The sequence below is a fragment of the Spea bombifrons genome, chromosome 11 (genome assembly GCF_027358695.1).
Source record: "Spea bombifrons isolate aSpeBom1 chromosome 11, aSpeBom1.2.pri, whole genome shotgun sequence".
In the NCBI taxonomy this organism is placed as follows: domain Eukaryota; kingdom Metazoa; phylum Chordata; class Amphibia; order Anura; family Pelobatidae; genus Spea; species Spea bombifrons.
Window position 1 is genome coordinate 35,719,984 of NC_071097.1, and position 17,615 is coordinate 35,737,598.

The following is a 17,615-nucleotide window of genomic DNA, read 5'->3' on the forward strand; positions in this document are numbered from 1 at the left end:
CCATGTACATGTACAGGCATTGTCACTAACACATTGCATCGTGACCCCGTACATGTAAGTGGATTGTCGCTAAGGGGTTAAAAGTGCATCAAATGCACCACTGGATGTTTTCTTCGCGATTTTTACTTTTCTCTTGCTGGCCCGACTTTTTGGCTGGCAAATGATGGGTTTGTTCTTAAAATGCAAGACATGAGAAGGACGCAAGTTCCGAGCGAGCTGTCCGCACAGACGAAGGGTCTGTTACCTTACCACGGTTTGCTGCTCCAAACCCATAGTAAAAAAAAAGGAGCACTGAAAAGCGAGGGAAGTTCTTACTTTGTTATATTGTGACGGGAACGACCTGTACCCCAACTGGGTACTCCCACCAAACACTGCTTCCTCCTGCCGGGACACCAACAATTAACCCCTTCACTGCCAGACAGAACCAGCGTTGCAGGGAGAAGGGGGGATGCCGCTGCAACAGGGCTGCTTTACAACTGTGGCTAGCTGAAGCTGAGCTACACTGTGTGGCTATTGTCCTGAAAAGGACAATAAAGGATCATAGCAGCCTACCCCAAGCATCAGATAGCACAGTCACTTCCACTTCACCAAAAGCAAACCATGACAGCGCAAGTTTGAAAGAACTGCATTTATATTAAAAAAAAACAACATTTTTTAATGGCAAATTAATAGTTTTGGGGTAACTCCTTATGTCTAAAGTATCTACTCAGCTCTTTTTTGGGGGTAAACTAGGCCGAGTACCTTTAACCACCTTTGAGCCAAGCGAGTTAACGAGCGAGCCTTCATATAATGTATATTTGAGGACCGGCTCGTGATTATTGACTAATGTTGGCTAATAACTCTTACGTCAATTGAGTCTTTTAAGCAGTGTTCCCTCTAAGCTGTGCGCTTGTGCGTGCGCACATAGCTTTTTTAGAGAGCGCACATGTCCAAAAATTGTGCGCACAACAGTTTTTCCCCAAAAAAGAAAAAAATAATATTTTTTTTGAAGCTTTATGCGGCGCGGATATCGTGCGCACAAAATTTTTGCTCTGTGAAACTTTTTGCACAAGAGAAATTTCCTGCACACGCCAACTAAGAAAAATTAGATGGAACATTGCTTATAAGGTTAAAATTTGCAGTTGACTCCCCCCATCAATGCCAGAAATCATAATAACAGATAATAGAAAGAAGCAGACGGCTTCTAAAAAGCTAAACACGTGCCCATGAGTGCTATTCATGGTGCGTCACGTTTAAAGAGACCCAGCAAACAACTGAAAATGTCACTGAAAGTTACTCAGGCGGACAAAAAAATAGAAGAAAGAGTTTTGGAAATGTCTGAATGTAAATCAGGCCTGAATTATAACGATATTATTGATTTATATTGCGTATATAGAAATTAGCAGGCTTTGTCCGTATTTCTGTTGCAGAGAAGATACCCCGACTCCCAGGGGGTATCCATTGCAGATCCGGTGGGTAATTTTGCTGGGGTTTAGTCCCAATAAACCCGTGCATGAGATACGCCACTTTTTACGGAATTGTTGACCTGAAAAACTTTCCATCATCTCTGTCAAAGTTTCTCGCTCCTTACTCTTGCTTTTCGTGCCTATGATCACTTTTGTTTTAAGAAAACGTAAAGACAAACATGACATCTCGAATGAATAAACGAAAAAAGGATTGCTGCGTTTACACAGATGGGGAAAAGGGCAGAATTTGGGGTTTTATCTGGGAATTTACGGTGGAAAAGTTAGCATGACGCCAACAGCTCTGCATAAACTCCAGTTTTTTCTTGAAATCCTGTCACAAAAATACTGGAAATTAAAATACCTAAGCATTTATTTTTTAAAATATTTTTTTAATTCTTTAATATATTAGAATATTAGATTTTTGTAGTTAAATCATTCATAATACTTTTCATGGGAGGAATGCTGTGGAAAAAGGCCCTTTATATAATCTACCACAAATTAATGGCAGCAATATTTCATATAATATTTCAGTCTGCCTGGGCGTGAAGGCAGTGGCACTGTGGCAGACCTAACCAAGTCAGCCCCATCCCTGACCCACGCGTCACGAGTGTTTTGACGTGAAGCGTGACATGTGCGGACAAGATCGACACAAAATGGCCGCCTTTGCCAGACCCAAAGCCAGCCCTGTGCCGTGACGTCTCCCTCACGAGCCGCTCCCGCCCCAGGATCCCCGCCCATTCCCGCTAGTTATTGGCTACCTCCCTCGCACACCCTTGTCCATCGGCCAATGGGTGGCGTCTCCGTCCTCCTGTGCACGTGACACTGTTACTGGGCAGACGTGCTGAGGGAGGATACAAAAATATTGGGATCAAAACAAAAACGGCGAGTGCGCGGTCCGGACCTGGGGGAGCGCGGACCGGGGTGAGCGGGGGCCCCGCACCTGGACTGCTGGGGGGTGGGAGAGATGGGTAGATGCATAAGGAAGGGGTTTCATGGCCTGGGCTTGTTAGCTGCTGCAGAACCTCTTGATATATAGTTTGCTGTCCGAGGGTGACACCTGACAGAAATAACTTGAGCGCCGAGAAGTTCTGCAGCAGCTGCGTCAGGGCCCGATAGTCCTGACAGTGACTGGTTCCCAGTGTCCTGCGAGTTACTGCCTCCATTGTGCATTCTGCGTGTGTATGGGGGGGCAGGGGGTGTGTCTGCCCTGTAAAGTGATATCCCCCAGGGGCAGGTAGATGCCTAAAGGTAACTGGGTTTTATCCCCCTCATTAAGGGTCATCAATATACCGTAATATATATATATATATATTTTAGTTTATAAAAATTTGTGGGGTGGTGGGAAAATTTAACTAACACTGGCTGGGGCAAATGGCTAGAGTGGGGTAAGTTAGTTAGGCACTGAAGTACCCATGAGTGGAGACTGGGGCAGTTGGTGACACTCAAACTTTCCTGCAGTTTTAATTTCTGGCAATAGATCTGCCCCTCCATATGTATTGTGTGTATGTGTGTGTGGGGGGGTAAATGTTGTGGATATATTACTGTAAAGATGGTTAAGCATTTTTGGTGAAGGTTATAACTTTATTGGGGAACTAAATTGTAAGCTTCTAAGGCTATTTAGGTCTCTGTGTGTGTATAATATATATATCTATCCATATCTCCGCTGTAGTTTCCTGCCATTTAATCGCTATGGTTACGTCGGTTCCTGAATTCTGGTCTCCTAAATTTTAATTAGATCGCTCCACCTGTCTGCACCAGCTCTCCAGCTATACTGGTTTTTGCTATATATATTTTTTTTGGCCAGAATGTACTGTTTATGGATTTAGTGCAGCCCCCGCAATATGCATCATATCCCCGGTTAAATGGAAAATCCAGCCGCGTCTTTCAAGAACAACCACAAAGTTTTATATTAACCCTGCTGTTTTTCTGTGTAGTTGGAACATCGCTGAGTGTCCATAAGAGGCTGCAGATATACCATTAACACCATAAGATCATTGTCCCTCGTGTTTGCAGACAGGTAACTATTATTATTATTATTATTAATATTTTTATTTATATAGCGCCATGTGTTAAAGGGGCCTGACAAAAGTAGGACAGACAGACTGAGAAGAGCCATTACACTGGGTAAAAAGGGCTTGCCTTGCAGGCTTACAATCTAGAGGGCAATCTGTTAATATATACATATCCTTTTGTACATGTTGATAGCTTTCTAGAAAGTCTGAGGATTTCCTGGATAGAGTTGCTGGCAGTGGAGCTTGCAGAGCTACACAATGTAACATTTAGCCATATAAAAGTCAGAAAATACTTTGTGTATTAAGGATTATTTGTAGAGGTCCTGTTTGCCTCCTTGTTACTGCTGTCAGCATACAGAAAAATTAGGTTTATGGCCAAGAAAAATATTGTTTCTGTCAGTGCTATAAAGATCGCGTTACGGTATTTATTGGACCTGCCCATCCAAAGGTCGGAACAACACACTTTAAATCTAAGCTATTACCTTGCACCTTTTTTTGTAAGCATCCAGGGATCACTGCTTCTTGTTTCATTCATCTGGATTGTTTTTAGGAGACGCAAGAATCAGGAGCTGAAAGTGCCCTGAATCCTGAGGATATGGGTGTTTTGATATAAACTACTGCTCAAAGGTTTTGGAAGTAAAATCGCATAACACGAAATGGATCATAAATCCAGCACAGACGGGGTTAATGTTGTAAATGACTATTGTAGCTGGAAATGGCTGATTTTGAATGGAATCTCTTCATTCCCATCACTCCTGTGTTCCAATGGCACGTTGTGTTCCCTGATCCGGGTTTAAGTTTAAAAGGTTAATTGATGGTTAGAAAACCCCTTCTGCAATTATGTTACAGACAGAAATGTCCTTGTTTTCCATGAATTAAAACTTTTGAGTGACCCCAAACTTTTGTATACAAATGTTATGTATCTGCTTAAGGGTGGCAAATGCATGGACGGTTCACAACCATGTTCTTCAAGTTTACATGCCAAGGCAGTCAGTTTGGATTTCCGGAGCGCTACCTCCTGTGCTGTAAGGCAGATCTGGTTTGAAGCACTTATTCTAAAACCTCTGCAAGTGTTTATTTGGATCCTTGTCCGTTGTTAATGGCTTTTTCCAGACTTAACACATGCTCTTGTTTGTTGAACCATGTGCAAACATATAGTTTATCTGGTACAGTGCACGTGAAAAAGAACATTTAAAAAGCACAACTTATAGATAACATTTAACCATTTGTGTGCAATACTTACATCCTTCTAATTGGTAATGGCATTATTCCAGAGTCTCCATTGTAATGGCTAATTTATCCCTTTTCCCCTACTGTTGATATAATGTGGAATTCCACACATTTTATTTATGAATACAGTCCAACATCGGATGTATTAATCAGAGAATTAGGTGATTTGTTTCCAAAACGTGGTCTTTGAATAAACAATTTCCTAAAATCCGATAACAGATTAAAAGCCAAAATGCTTGGAAATATTTGATAAAAAGCTGTGAATAACGTTGCTACTTTGCGTGTGCCATAATCCAGAGCTGAAAGACGTGGTGTGCAAACATGTATGTGCTGATGTGTGTTTTTTCACTTAAAGATGTTGCTTCACTTGTACAAATAAACCTTGGCAGATTTTTTTTTTCTGAAGTTAAAAACACAGATAAAACCACCACCAAAACTTAGGAAGCTTTTTTTTATGGTTTCTAAAGCAACAGCCTATCAGTGGCCATTATTGTGTCATATGACGATTAAGTGTACCGGGGAAACATTCTAAACAAAGCTAACTTTTCCTGGATACAATTATTTTGGGGAAGGGTTCAGGCTCTTAGCAGGGTTAGGAATGTTGTTTCTAAGGTTGGATGTAGTTTAAAAAAATATCATATTCGGTAGGTGGAACGGCACCTTCGACGGCTGTAATCAAATTATGCAAGCCTTAGTTCATGCGGTGCACATACACAACTCCAAATTTTAACCCAAATATGTACTTATTAGAGATATATATCTCCCTAGACAGTAATGCATTCAATACTTAAAGGATGTGTCCCCACCAGCATTGAGGTACTAAATCACTGCATCAGGCTGATAAAGACCACCTTTGAATGTTGTAATAGACATTCAGGGTTTTGTAAATGTGTTGTATTATAAAGTGTGGTGCAGAGTTGTAGAAGATCACCGAGCAGCAGGAACATTCCCCTGGTTGCTAAGGCATTACGATCAGTTTATCACTTTGCACCCCGGGTTCTGTTTAACTTGCCCTCCTTTTATTCCACGTTTGCGTTTCTAAATGTTCGTTGCAGCAGCGCATACGCCCGGCATGTCCTGCATTTGGTTTTCTTATTTACTAATACAGCTTTTTTCCCCTCAAAAATCTTTTTTAGGTGATACTAGGAAACCAATCAGAATATTCACAATGGAACTTGAGAATCCAGCTGAAATTAATGCTAATGTTGTTGTTGTTGGTAAGTATCTCATGGCTCCATTTCGCTTCCAGGGGTAAATAGATGTTTACGATTGCTTCTCCCGCTGGGCCGTTTTCTACAGACTGCTCAGATTTTACTTATAATCCTCAGACCGTTTTTGGGGGATGTTCTTGTTTATTATACTCTAAATCAAGTGACCTTTCATGGGATTTCCAGAAGCACTGAGGAAGTTTATACAGAACAGAACAGAATGTTTGTGGTTACAGTGGTTTGTTTTGTTTTTTTCTTTCTTTCTTTGTGGGATCCAACAAAAATGACAACCAAAACCATTTGGTTTTTATCAGTTTACTAGATAAAAATGTATTTATGCCCTTACAAAGTCCTAAAACTATCTCTTTTCTACTTACCTCATTCGTTTTTTCTTCCTGTTCTACGGTTGTTTCAATGAAATGTGACCACTGTCTTCTGTGCATCGCCTGATTCCCTGATACATTCATTATTGCTCTACTTTATGGATAAACGATCACCTTTGATTCAATAAAATTCAAAGTTATAAAAATGTGTATCAGTTCGTGCTTTTTCTGTTGGAATGAATTCCTTGGTCTAATACCTTATTTGCTGCCGTACCCTAATGGCATATAGAAATGTATGTGACCTTTAAAAACAAAATGGGGGGGGCAGTTTAACCCCTTAAAGACAATGGGCGGTTCCTAAACCCATTGAAAACAATGCATGTTGAGCCCGTACATGTACGGGCTTTGTCATTAAGGGGTTAAATATTTCCAATTTAGCTCTGACATTTCAGTGAATACAGACAAGGGTGGAGAAGAACCGCCGGTGCAACATTACAATCTGAGTTTCGGCTTTATAACTTTTTGGTGGGGTATTATTCCACTCGGGGGCTGTTGTTGAACACAAATCAGGGCTTTTGTGATCAGCGGCTAATTTGTGGGGGGAAAAGATACTATGTAAAATTGCATATCCATTTATTTTCTGACATTTCATTCATACTACATGACAGACTATACAAAAAAACTGTATAGTTCCTTGAAGAGACAATATATTTGGTCAAGTACATTAAACATGGAAAAGGGTGAACATGATAAGCCATAAATGGCAAAATTGCTTACTTATGGGTTTTTTTATGTTTAGTTGCAGACCTCACACTGGCTTATTGTTGGTAATCACTTGACTTGTGTGCAAGGCTGACATTAGCCATAGCCGCGCTAGTGTTTTCACAAAATATTTATGCAGTCCCATTGTACAGGCGCTCTTTATCTCTTAAAATTGTTAGGCTTCTTTAATTCATTGGTGTATGTAGGCCACCAAATGGTGCAAATGCCCATTCTTTTGTGTAGAATATATATATATAACAAGGGGCTAGTACATGTTAAGTCTGTAAGAAGCCATATATATTTATTTCAGAATCTGATGGTCTTAATGATTCACTCTTTTATGGAGATGAAGATCTATCCGGACTAGAAGAGAGCAAGAATGAAATCAATGGGAACTGGCCGGTAACGTCGCTGAACGAAGCCAAGCTCAACGCCAAAGCAAAGCGTCGCTTACGGAAGAATTCTTCGCGGGACTCTGGAAGGGGAGACTCCGTCAGCGACAATGGGGAGGGACATCGAGGGATTTTACCCACAAGTCCGAAGACAAAGCTTATGGACAGAAAATCTAGAACAGGGAAAGGAAGGGGGCTGCCTAAAAAAGGTACACATTTATTTTTGGGTCTCCTTTCTTTTTTAAGAATATGCTTTTATGTAAGATAGATATATAATTGGTCTGAGCACATGCGCACAGTGTGTCCCTAAGTATATCACGTGGCAGGAGATGTGTTTGACCGAACACTTCTGCATGACAAGTACCTGGGGCAGGGAAAGTCTGCAGAGCTGCCCCCCATTGCATTACATTACATTACATTTTAAAGGCACTTCTCTGCTGTTACATGCATTAAAGGGCACCTGATGGCTGAAGTGTCACTTTAGGTAATTATTAGCAGCACTTTAACATTATATGAAGAGATTTGCAGTAATACATGGAATAGAAAAACTAATAAAACTCTCCATGTGGTCATACATTGTATATTTATGTGCTCTATACAGCTTCTCTGTTTTTGCGCTTTCTAATTAGGAGGTGCTGGTGGTAAAGGAGTCTGGGGCCCACCCGGACAAGTGTATGATGTAGAAGAAGTTGACATCAGAGACCCAAACTATGACGAGGATCAGGTAGGTGTTAATATTGTTTGTTTGGCAGAAGCTGTAACAACTTATCTGCATGAAACTTTGGAGACTCCTTGATCACACAGTGATATTTCTTATTTATCTGATGGTTCAGGGGAAGTGAAGCTCTATAACCAGACAGGCGGGATGCATCTCTAAACAGCGAGCTCATTTTAGGGAAAATCCGATGTGTCCCTGAGCTCAAAAAAAAAAAACCCCTTCACGACATATATTTTTGATGGTTTTCTAAAGGATATCTAAAAAGCGAAAGATCTGATCTGTGCTGCTCGTTGGACAAAAATAACAAGTTCTTCCAATTGTGCCGGTAATATGTCCTAATGCCGCCAACCCTGCATAAAGGAAAGGCTTTATAAAAATATTCCCATTAGAGCAGTCCATGTTTTTACTGCCACTGCCGCAGGGCAATGTTTGATTGTTTTTTAATTTCTCCAACATTTGCCTGCTAAATGCGTTTGGAAAGTTGTGTAAATGTCTTAATATATTTTAGCCATGGTGATGTGATTTTAGAGCACACCATCTGCAAAGATCTCTATTTACAAATGTGGGTATGGTTGGGATTCCCTTTTCTTTTCTGTATGGTAACTGTTAAGTGGTGGCGCAATCATGCCCCCTATCTGGGAACCGTAATGCCAAAGTCAGAGAAGCAAAGAATAGAACGGCTGTAAACATGTCTCTTCATGACAATGGATCCCTCCCCTGCAAAACAAGCTAAGCCTATAAAACAGTGTGTACCTTGCTACATACCCCTCATTGTTCTTTAAAATATTGTTGACTACCCTTGCAATGAAGAGGTTAAGGGGGTTAAGCTGTCTGACTGCTGACTTATCAAACGTGGGAAAATACACGGCAAAAAAGCTTCTTTTGTTTTCACGGCCACATTTGCTGATCCTGCATTTTTTCCCCTTGTTTGAATTTTTATAGGAGAACTGTGTTTACGAGACCACTGTCCTTCCTCTGGATGAAAAGACATTTGAAAAATCAGTCACGCCGATTGTTCAGGAGTATTTTGAGCACGGGGACACCAATGAAGTAGCAGTATGTTCCTTTCGTTTTCACTACTGTAATATGTCGCATGTATCTTTATGAGGCGGCTGCTTGTGACGGCTACAGGGACTGGGAATTTATATGGGCTTATTCCATGCACTGGCTTTTAGGACACAAAGGAACATGTCTACCCTGTTCCTTAAAAACTTGGACCCCTGTAATGTCCCTTACTTTATTTCCCAAAGTGTTGGTGCTTTAACAGCATGCACAGCGGCAAATTGCTACCTTAACCTCAAATTTGGTATTTGGGGTATAAAATAAACTTATCACTGTAACACTATGTGTTTATGATAAAATAAAGAGTAATGGGTGGCCAAAAAAATGATACCTACTGAAACACACATAGAAAGATAACCCTGTGCGAAACACGATGTCATTTGTACATAAGCATGCGCAGCTTCGGAGTTTAAACAATTAGCTGGCAGACTGCTATCTCTTGATGGGCATTATTTTCAGGAAGTACAACGCCATTTTTTTCCAATAATAGGGAGTATAACTTGCTTAGTTACTTTAAGCTTCATATAATAAGTCGGATGTGTTTTCATTTTATTTTGAACCGGTTGGCCAGTAGTGGTGACCCCTAGGACTGTGGTGGGAGCAGGGCATTGACTTTTGGCCCATGGTCTGTAATAGGACTAATTCCCAGCATTGAGGGTGCCCTCTGTGTCTGGGATGCTTCAGCCTCCAGGGAAGGGCTTGTATGATGGCGCTGTCTGACCATGAAGCGAATATATATTCTTTGACATTTCCTTAAACACTAGTTAGAGGCTTCACATTAATGTTTAATTACAGTTTGTTTTAAAGGAACAAAAGAGTATTGTGTAGTCTCACGGTAGCTGCGTTTTTAACCCATGAGGCTTGCCTAGGAATTTTATGTTTTACTATTACAAACTGATTATGTAACCATTAACAATAGCCCCCTTTACTGACACATGGCACCGGGCTAACGTCAGGGCTGGCACAAGCCTTCCTTTGGCATTAGCCGCATGCAGGAGCATGGTGTATTAATATAGCAGATGGGCTCATTGGTCTTGTCGTGGCTTTGAGAGCGAGAAAGAGAACATGACTGAGTCGTCGGGGAAACTAATACTACGATGGGACTTAAGAGAAGAAAGCAATGACGTTGGAGAGGAATCAAAGAAGAAAATGCTAAGAGGGTTCACGAGAACTCTCCGATGCCTCTGTGTGCCATGCTGGTTACATTGGTTTCTAGTCCTGTATTCAGGTTTTTAACCGTTTACTGTTAGGATTGGCGGGGAAATAAGAAAGTATTAGTGAAAGCACTTATTTTTACAGCATAGATATATCTGGGTAGAGTCTTGAAATGTCTCTGTTTGACTCGGACTGGGTGGTTTGCTGAAAATTGCTGTGTTTTGTATTGGGTAAAGCCCGGCTCCCTCTTCCTGAAATCTTTTCCCTTTTTTAAAAGTCTCTTGTTTGGAGGAGGCGTTCGGGCTGATTCTCCGCTGGCGTTTGGAGGCTCATTCTGAGACAATCCGCCAAGGGGAAGGAAAGTTTCTTATCAGCAGAACAGATTTGGCTCCATAACAATTCCCGGTGGGGCGTAACCTTGAATTCCTTGTCTGAGGACTTCACAGCCTCGTGCCAGGTGTTATTTTTCAGATCGGTTTGACACTGTAAACACAATCTAGGTGAAGCTACATGAGCAGCAAAAGCTGGGTCTGGCCTGATTACAGAACTGCAGTCTGTGTATTTAATCAGGTCAGATATTTCCTTTCCTGGGTGGATGAATCCGTCCTTCTGTGTTCGAATTTTAAAGTTTATAGCCAACTTCGCCCTTACCCATTCAAATTAGCACCAGCATCTGTATTGTTGTAGACGTACAGGTATGTCCACAATAGGTGCAGCAAAACTACCTTTTAGGACATACCTGTACGTCGTGTGTTTTTTCACAGCTGCAGGGACATGTCAGGCTGTCTTATGCACCCACACAAATGATACACCCTTTCTTTGTATAAAAGATACTGGCTTCTGCTGACAGGGGGTAGTCCATGTTGTCAATAAACACGGAAAAGGGGAATCATGGTTAAAAAACAAACATTTGTATGGAAAGGGTTAAACAGATGCGGTTTGAAGATAATTTTCTGTGAGTGTAATAAGAATCTTGTGATATTTGTAGCATCCATAACAGGCAGCCAATTGCCTTTTTCTCCTGGTCCGGAAAGACCTTGTAGGATTGGAAAAGCTCGGGAGACTCCAAATTTCTTTTCAGTTCGGTAACTAACTTTTATAACTGCAATAAGCATAATTAAATAAGGAGTTGGCGCTGTTGTTGAAGTGACTTCTGTCATTTTGTAACTACAATAATAATCTAATCTGAGTCACAGCGGCGCTGACCTAACTTTACAAAGAGAACGCCTGATGTGCAATTAGCAGACATTTTGGTGTAAACCTCTTTTCTGTTTTTAACGCGAAACATATAATAAATATATTTATTCTATTGCGCCGTCATACTCGTACCCAGATCCTATAAAGTAGGGGCATAGGGATTTGGGTCCTGAAGAGGGATTTATGGGACAGTTTGGAGTATAGAACAGCTCTTAAAGTGGGCATAGCATTCTTTTTCAGTGGTACATTGTAACTTTGATGGCATAGGATTAAAATTCTTTCCAGTAAAATGCCAGATAATTAACAGACACTATCCTTTCTGTCAGTGGTATATAAAGACCCAATGTCTGTCTGTTTTTTTTAAATCTAATTAAATCTTATTACCTTTTTACCAATCTATTTATTTGATTTACTGCAGGAAATGTTAAAGGATTTAAATCTTGGTGAATTGAAGTGTGGCCTCCCAATGCTGGCGGTATCGCTGGCCTTAGAAGGAAAGGCAAGTCACCGAGAAATGACATCCAAGCTTCTGCATGATCTGTGCGGCACGCTTCTCAGCGCTGAAGATGTAGCTTCGTCTTTTGACAAACTTCTGCAGGAGCTGCCTGAACTGGTCTTGGACACCCCTAAAGCACCACAGGTACGTTCATAGGGGCGCACCTACCTATATCTGTCTTCTGTCTCATCTGCCTCAGGACAGAGGTTTCTCGCTTGCCTTTTTGGAAGCAACACAAATTACCGTATTTGCTCGATTATAAGACGAACCCCCAAAACTATTATTAAGGGGGGGGAAAGAGCCTGAATATAAGACTACCCTATAGGAAAATTTTACTAGTACATATTAATTTACATGTAAACTATTTTTCCGTCTTTAAAAAAAAAAAGAAAAAAATGAAAAAAAAAATGAGTAAATTTTTTGTCTTTTTTATCTCCTTTTCTCTGCGCCCCCCCCGACTTACTAATGCATCGCCAGACTTGCCTCCTGTGCTCCAAACTGCCTGGTATCTAGTGGGCAGTGGGCACAGCTGGTGGACATCTGCGTGATGCGCGTAGACAACCTCTGCTGGGGCTTCTATGACGGAGTGCCGGAAGCTCATGTCACGCCAGCGCTCTGTCATAGAAGCCCCAGTGCCGTGAAGCAGCGTCTGTTGCCAGAGAGAAGGATCCACATCCCCTACAGTGCTGCGGGGCATCTGGATCTTAGTCTTATAGTCAGACCTCTATAACTATAACATGAATACTTTAAAATATCCTGCACAAAAGCTGCTTTCCTTTCAAGTGCTCTTCTTCTTTTTTTTTTATTTGTATTTTTTGCCACCTGCAGGAAACACTCTTGTTTAGAAAACTAGGTTAGGAACTTTGTCCATTTTTAAAACTTGTTTTCCCGTTCAGAATGAATGTCTCACAGACTCTGAATGTTCTGCATAGAGCAGCTTTATAGTGTAAGTACAGCTTTTCATGTTGCTATTTGTGATTGTCCCTGCAGTTAGTCGGGCAGTTCATTGCTCGAGCCGTTGGAGATGGAATCCTTAGCAAGACTTACATTGACAGCTACAAAGGCACGGTGGATTGTGACTACTCTCGGTAAGTTACACGTGGCGCAACTGTAATACAGGAACATGCGAGGAAAGCCTGCGCTCCAACACTACGAGCTTGTGGACATGCATGCATATATGATAGTCTAAAACTGCTATGGGTTTATTCAGGTTTAAAATTACGGGATTAGACATTCTATTTTTTTGTGTATTGAAATTTAAGAAGTATTTTCTTTAGTGTCTCTGGGCCCAACACCTGCCTCTGCCTACGCTGCTTCTGTGTTGAAGAGGGTGAGCCTGAGTAAATTCTGTTCAAGCTGCCCCGCTTATTTATTCTTGTGGTCCTTTTTGCTGCAGCAGAGTCCCTCTTGGGCTCATCCGCCAGTGTGGCCATGCTGTGTCTGAATTAACCTTAATTTGCAGGCAAAATAAATGGGCAACAATCTACTGAAATCAGTGGGGCTAATTTTCATAAGATTGCTTGATACGTTTTCTTTTCAGAGCGGCTCTGAATCGGGCAACTATTCTGCTGACCATGAGTAAAGGAGGAAGGAGAATAGACAGTGTTTGGGGAACAGGCGGCGGGCAGCAGCCAGTTAAAAAACTAGTTAAAGAGGTAAGTGTGCCCTCGGTTTACATGTATTATTTTTTTTATTTTTTTTTTATTGGTCAACATATGTGTCCAAATATTATGGTCTCCCTGCGGTATATGGAAATCAATTTTTTTTTGTCCCCTCCACCTGACAGATTGACATGTTGCTGAAGGAATACGTACTTTCTAATGATGTCTCAGAGGCCGAACGTTGTCTCCAAGAGCTAGAGGTCCCGCACTTTCATCATGAACTTGTGTATGAAGTAAGTGGAAATTGTGAAACTGCAGTTGCCAGCATGGGCCACGGAGGATTTTTTCTTTTTTTAAAGTCATGTCCCGTGAGTAGAGCAAAAGTGATGTGATTGCTCTGGGCTACCGTAAAGACCTGTGCTGTCACTAGTGAGATTCTGTAATCTTTGTGTAACATTTGCTGTAACATCAGGAAATTCCCAGTAATTGGAGTTTTTGCTTTATTTTTCTTGTAGGCAGTCCTGATGGTCCTGGAATCAACTGGTGACGCCACCTACAAGATGATGCTGAGTTTGTTGGAAGCCCTGTGGAAGTCAGCGGTCATCACTTTGGACCAAATGAGAAGGGTAGGTTTTATCACGTGCCGGCTGTATATTTTCAGATTGTAAGTTTGCGAGCAGGGCTCACTTCACTAATGTATTGGTTTGTCTTACTTTGTCAGTTCTAGTTTTGTCAGACCCTTCAAGTGTATGGGCTGCAAGAAGCACTGCGAGAATTGTTGACGCTATATAAATACCAGTAATATCTTAACCCCCTGAGTTAAAGTGTACTAAAGAGTAGGAATGTGTCCAGGCACTCAAAGGGTTAGATTACCTACATCAAGTACTGATCCACTATAAGTAAGGGATGCCACTAAGTGTTACTGCTTTTCTTTTGGTGGATGAGCAGTCTTGGCACACAATGATATTGCTGATTTCTAATGGTTTTCAAAGTGAGTTATTTATTCCGATCTTTTGTGTTTTCAGGGCTTCGATCGAATTTACCAAGAAATCCCTGACATTAATTTGGATGCGCCTCACGCATACTCTGTGCTGGAACGCTTTGTAGAGGACTGCTTCAAGGCGGGGATAATCTCCAAACCGATAAGAGACCTGTGTCCTTCCAGGTGCTTCTCTCCTCTAACACCCCTATATGTCGCTTTACTAGTAGTGTTCTGCCATCCACTGTACTGAGGCTCTAGCTTTAGTGTAAACTTTAACGGGTGTCCTAAAGCAACGAGGTCCAGCTCTGGTTTCACAGAATCACTTAGTACAACATGTGCCAACAGGTGGCTCTACTGCTTTACCTGAACTTCAGCTCACATGGTCCTCAGCCAAAAGAAGATACGCATCATAGAAATAGTGGCAAAAAACAACCCCTGAGTTTAACGGTAATTAGAATAATTCTAACTCCTGATGGCGAAACGGATTTACAAGAACAGATGGAGGATTTCTTTTGGTTTAGTTGTTCACAGCCGGTTGTATATGCGTAATAATTGAAAGGCAGCCACAGTTATTTTTTTTTTTTTTTCATGTGGATTCGTTAGTTCTGTCTTTGAATTATTCCAAATATGTGTTTTTATTAGAGAAGATGCACAAGACATGGAGGCTTTAAGCAGGTTTTAGAAACCCAGCATTCAGAAGTAATGAAAAGAAAACAAGCCCAGCCTTTTACCGAGACTTCCTCTTCCCACAGACACTTAAACAAACAGAGGCGAGATGAATACGGTCTTACTGAATGTTTATTATTCAAACGCGGGGAGCACAGAGGTCTCCCTGGATTATCATTTTTATTATATTCAAAATTTTGGGGGCAGCAGGCCACAACCAGCCTTCAGTTTTGGGTGTACCCCCCCCCCGAAAGCAGCCACATTTCAGGGGGGCTCTTAATAAGTAAATCTCGCCCTCATCAATTTCAATTACTGCATGCTACCAAAATGTGTTCTGGTTCTCATCCAGATTACAAGCCATTTTCCCATAATATGTATGCAGCGAGGAACAAGCTGCTTCATGAATTCACTAAAAGCCTTTGGACGATTGTGCCAGCAGTCTACTATCCAGTTCCTACACAGCCATGCCCTCAGTGGGCACGGCTGTAGCTCCATCTCTTTTGTAACTACAAATCCCAGCATTCTAGGCTATGCATTGATGCTTTGGCATGATGGGAAGTAGTGGTGCCTTAAGGGTTACCCATCCCTTCTTCTATTTCTATACCTTAGACACCAGCATGGCCCAATTGTTTCTGTAGCAGTTTCTAAACCTCAATGCCTATGATGCTTTGCCAGCCGCATGGCTGAGCATCATAGAGGTTGTAGTTGATAAGAGGGAGGAGTGTGCGATGAGCGTTGTCTGTATTTCCTCTCTCTCCTATTGCATTATTTTATAATTCCATTATCTCACATTGTGAATAGTTTCTTAATATGACTCAATGTTTCTTTTGCAGAGGAAGAAAACGTTTTGTGAGTGAAGGAGATGGAGGACGTCTGAAATCAGAGAGCTACTAACGGGCATCGCAGTCTCCGCATCAGACATGCGGGACAATGGAAAACAAATCACTTAAGTCAACAAGCACGGTTCATGTTAAATACATTTATTTCATCATTCTAAAATGTTATGGGTACTAAGCCTTTCTTATATAGTTTATACATTCACTTTCTCAGTGACTGGGCGTTTAGGTGCAAGGAGGCTCCAGAAAGGAAAATCCACATACGGGTGGTGAATTGAATAAGCTAGTTTTCTGTAAAGTGCCATTGGTTTAGGGCCCAATCATTCCATGATCTGCATCCCTGTGCAAATGCCACACTTTCCTTTCAAGCTCAGTGCTTTTTGTAGTAAAATCACTGGTTTCATGAAAAGCTTTATAATACGGGGAAGAGGGATACCCAAGCCCCACGTTGGCTGCTGCGGTTTAACACTTTTCAGTAAGGGAGAATTGATTTATTTTCGGTAATGCATCGACTTGTGCTGGGGGGGGGGGCATGTCTTGCTCCCTTGAAGCAAATAAAGGGGAAATTGAACCTTTGTATTCATCTTTCCAGAGAACATTTTAGTTTTGACACGAGTGTTCAGAATATGGTGGCTGGAACATCTATTTTTCTACAAAAGTATTAACTGGAAATATGAATGGAGTTCTGCTAGAATGTGCGAGTGTATATATGGAAAAAAACTAAATAAATATTTAGTGATGCAAATAATTGTATAGTGGTCTAATTTAAATGTTTCTTCTCGCTCACCAACTTTCCTTAGTCTTTTCTGATCGTTTTTATCTGGCGTACAGTGGCATATAATGTGATAGAATCCCCAATTTTTATGCCTCGGGTGCTTTTAACCCCTTGGCAGAAAATGATGTACCAGGTACTTCATCGGGAAAAGTCTCTTGAGGACCAGTGACGTAACCGGTATGTCATTGCTAGAACATGCTCCTGCTTTGCCACAATTGTGATGGGGCGCTGCTGCTGTCTAAAATCCTGCCCTGACCTGGAATCAAAGGTGCTTCCATGTCTGTCATTTAAGGCTCTGCTGCTGTTCAGACTGCTGCAGCACCAATCAAAGTGGGCTGATGGTAAACCGATCACTCCTGACCAATAGGAGTGATCAAGTCATTATGCCACTTGGAGATAAGGAACACTAATTAGTGTTCCTTATCAGTGATCAATGTCAGTGGCCTAAACTTGTCACAAATAATCATGTAGACGTTGGGGTATTGCTGTACGTGGGGGTTGTTGCCGAATACAAAACTTGAGTTGTTTCTCTTGCGCATACCCTGGGAAAGAAGTCTACTGAATGAGACGGGTGTTTTCTATCGCTGCTGCTTTTTACCTTTAATCCCTTTCTTACAATGGTTTAATCCACTGTAGACATTAAGGGACTGACCACAGGGGAGTAACGTGGCCGGGCATGTGGACTGGGTCCGGAAACTTCCACACAAACAATGGATTCGGCTACAGCGGGCATCCTCTCGGATCCTACTGAATGC

General features: G+C 41.5%; 1 protein-coding gene and 1 long non-coding RNA gene across 3 annotated transcripts; both read left to right on the forward strand.

The window, feature by feature from the left end:
• The first annotated feature begins 2,266 nt into the window (after positions 1-2,266).
• LOC128468521 (uncharacterized) lies at positions 2,267-6,531 on the forward strand. 2 transcript variants are annotated; one of them, XR_008345854.1, is made up of 4 exons: positions 2,267-2,366; positions 3,380-3,462; positions 5,824-5,904; positions 6,085-6,531. It is a non-coding gene; the product is annotated as an uncharacterized LOC128468521 (long non-coding RNA). The 2 variants fall into 2 exon arrangements; XR_008345853.1 differs by having other exon boundaries at positions 5,824-6,531.
• Positions 6,532-6,948: 417 nt separating this feature from the next.
• PDCD4 (programmed cell death 4) lies at positions 6,949-16,833 on the forward strand. Its single transcript, XM_053450015.1, has 11 exons — positions 6,949-6,958; positions 7,261-7,581; positions 8,002-8,096; positions 9,033-9,146; positions 11,923-12,144; positions 12,991-13,088; positions 13,541-13,655; positions 13,787-13,894; positions 14,117-14,227; positions 14,627-14,766; positions 16,083-16,833. Exons 1-11 carry the CDS (start codon positions 6,949-6,951, stop codon positions 16,141-16,143), a joined length of 1,395 nt encoding a protein of 464 aa, XP_053305990.1. The 3' UTR covers positions 16,144-16,833.
• Positions 16,834-17,615: the final 782 nt, after the last annotated feature.

Coding starts and splice junctions, on each gene's coding strand:
- PDCD4 (XM_053450015.1), top strand. Junction 7,582..8,001: donor AAGGGGGCTGCCTAAAAAAG/GTACACATTTAT, acceptor CTTTCTAATTAG/GAGGTGCTGGTGGTAAAGGA. Junction 14,767..16,082: donor AGAGACCTGTGTCCTTCCAG/GTGCTTCTCTCC, acceptor TTTCTTTTGCAG/AGGAAGAAAACGTTTTGTGA.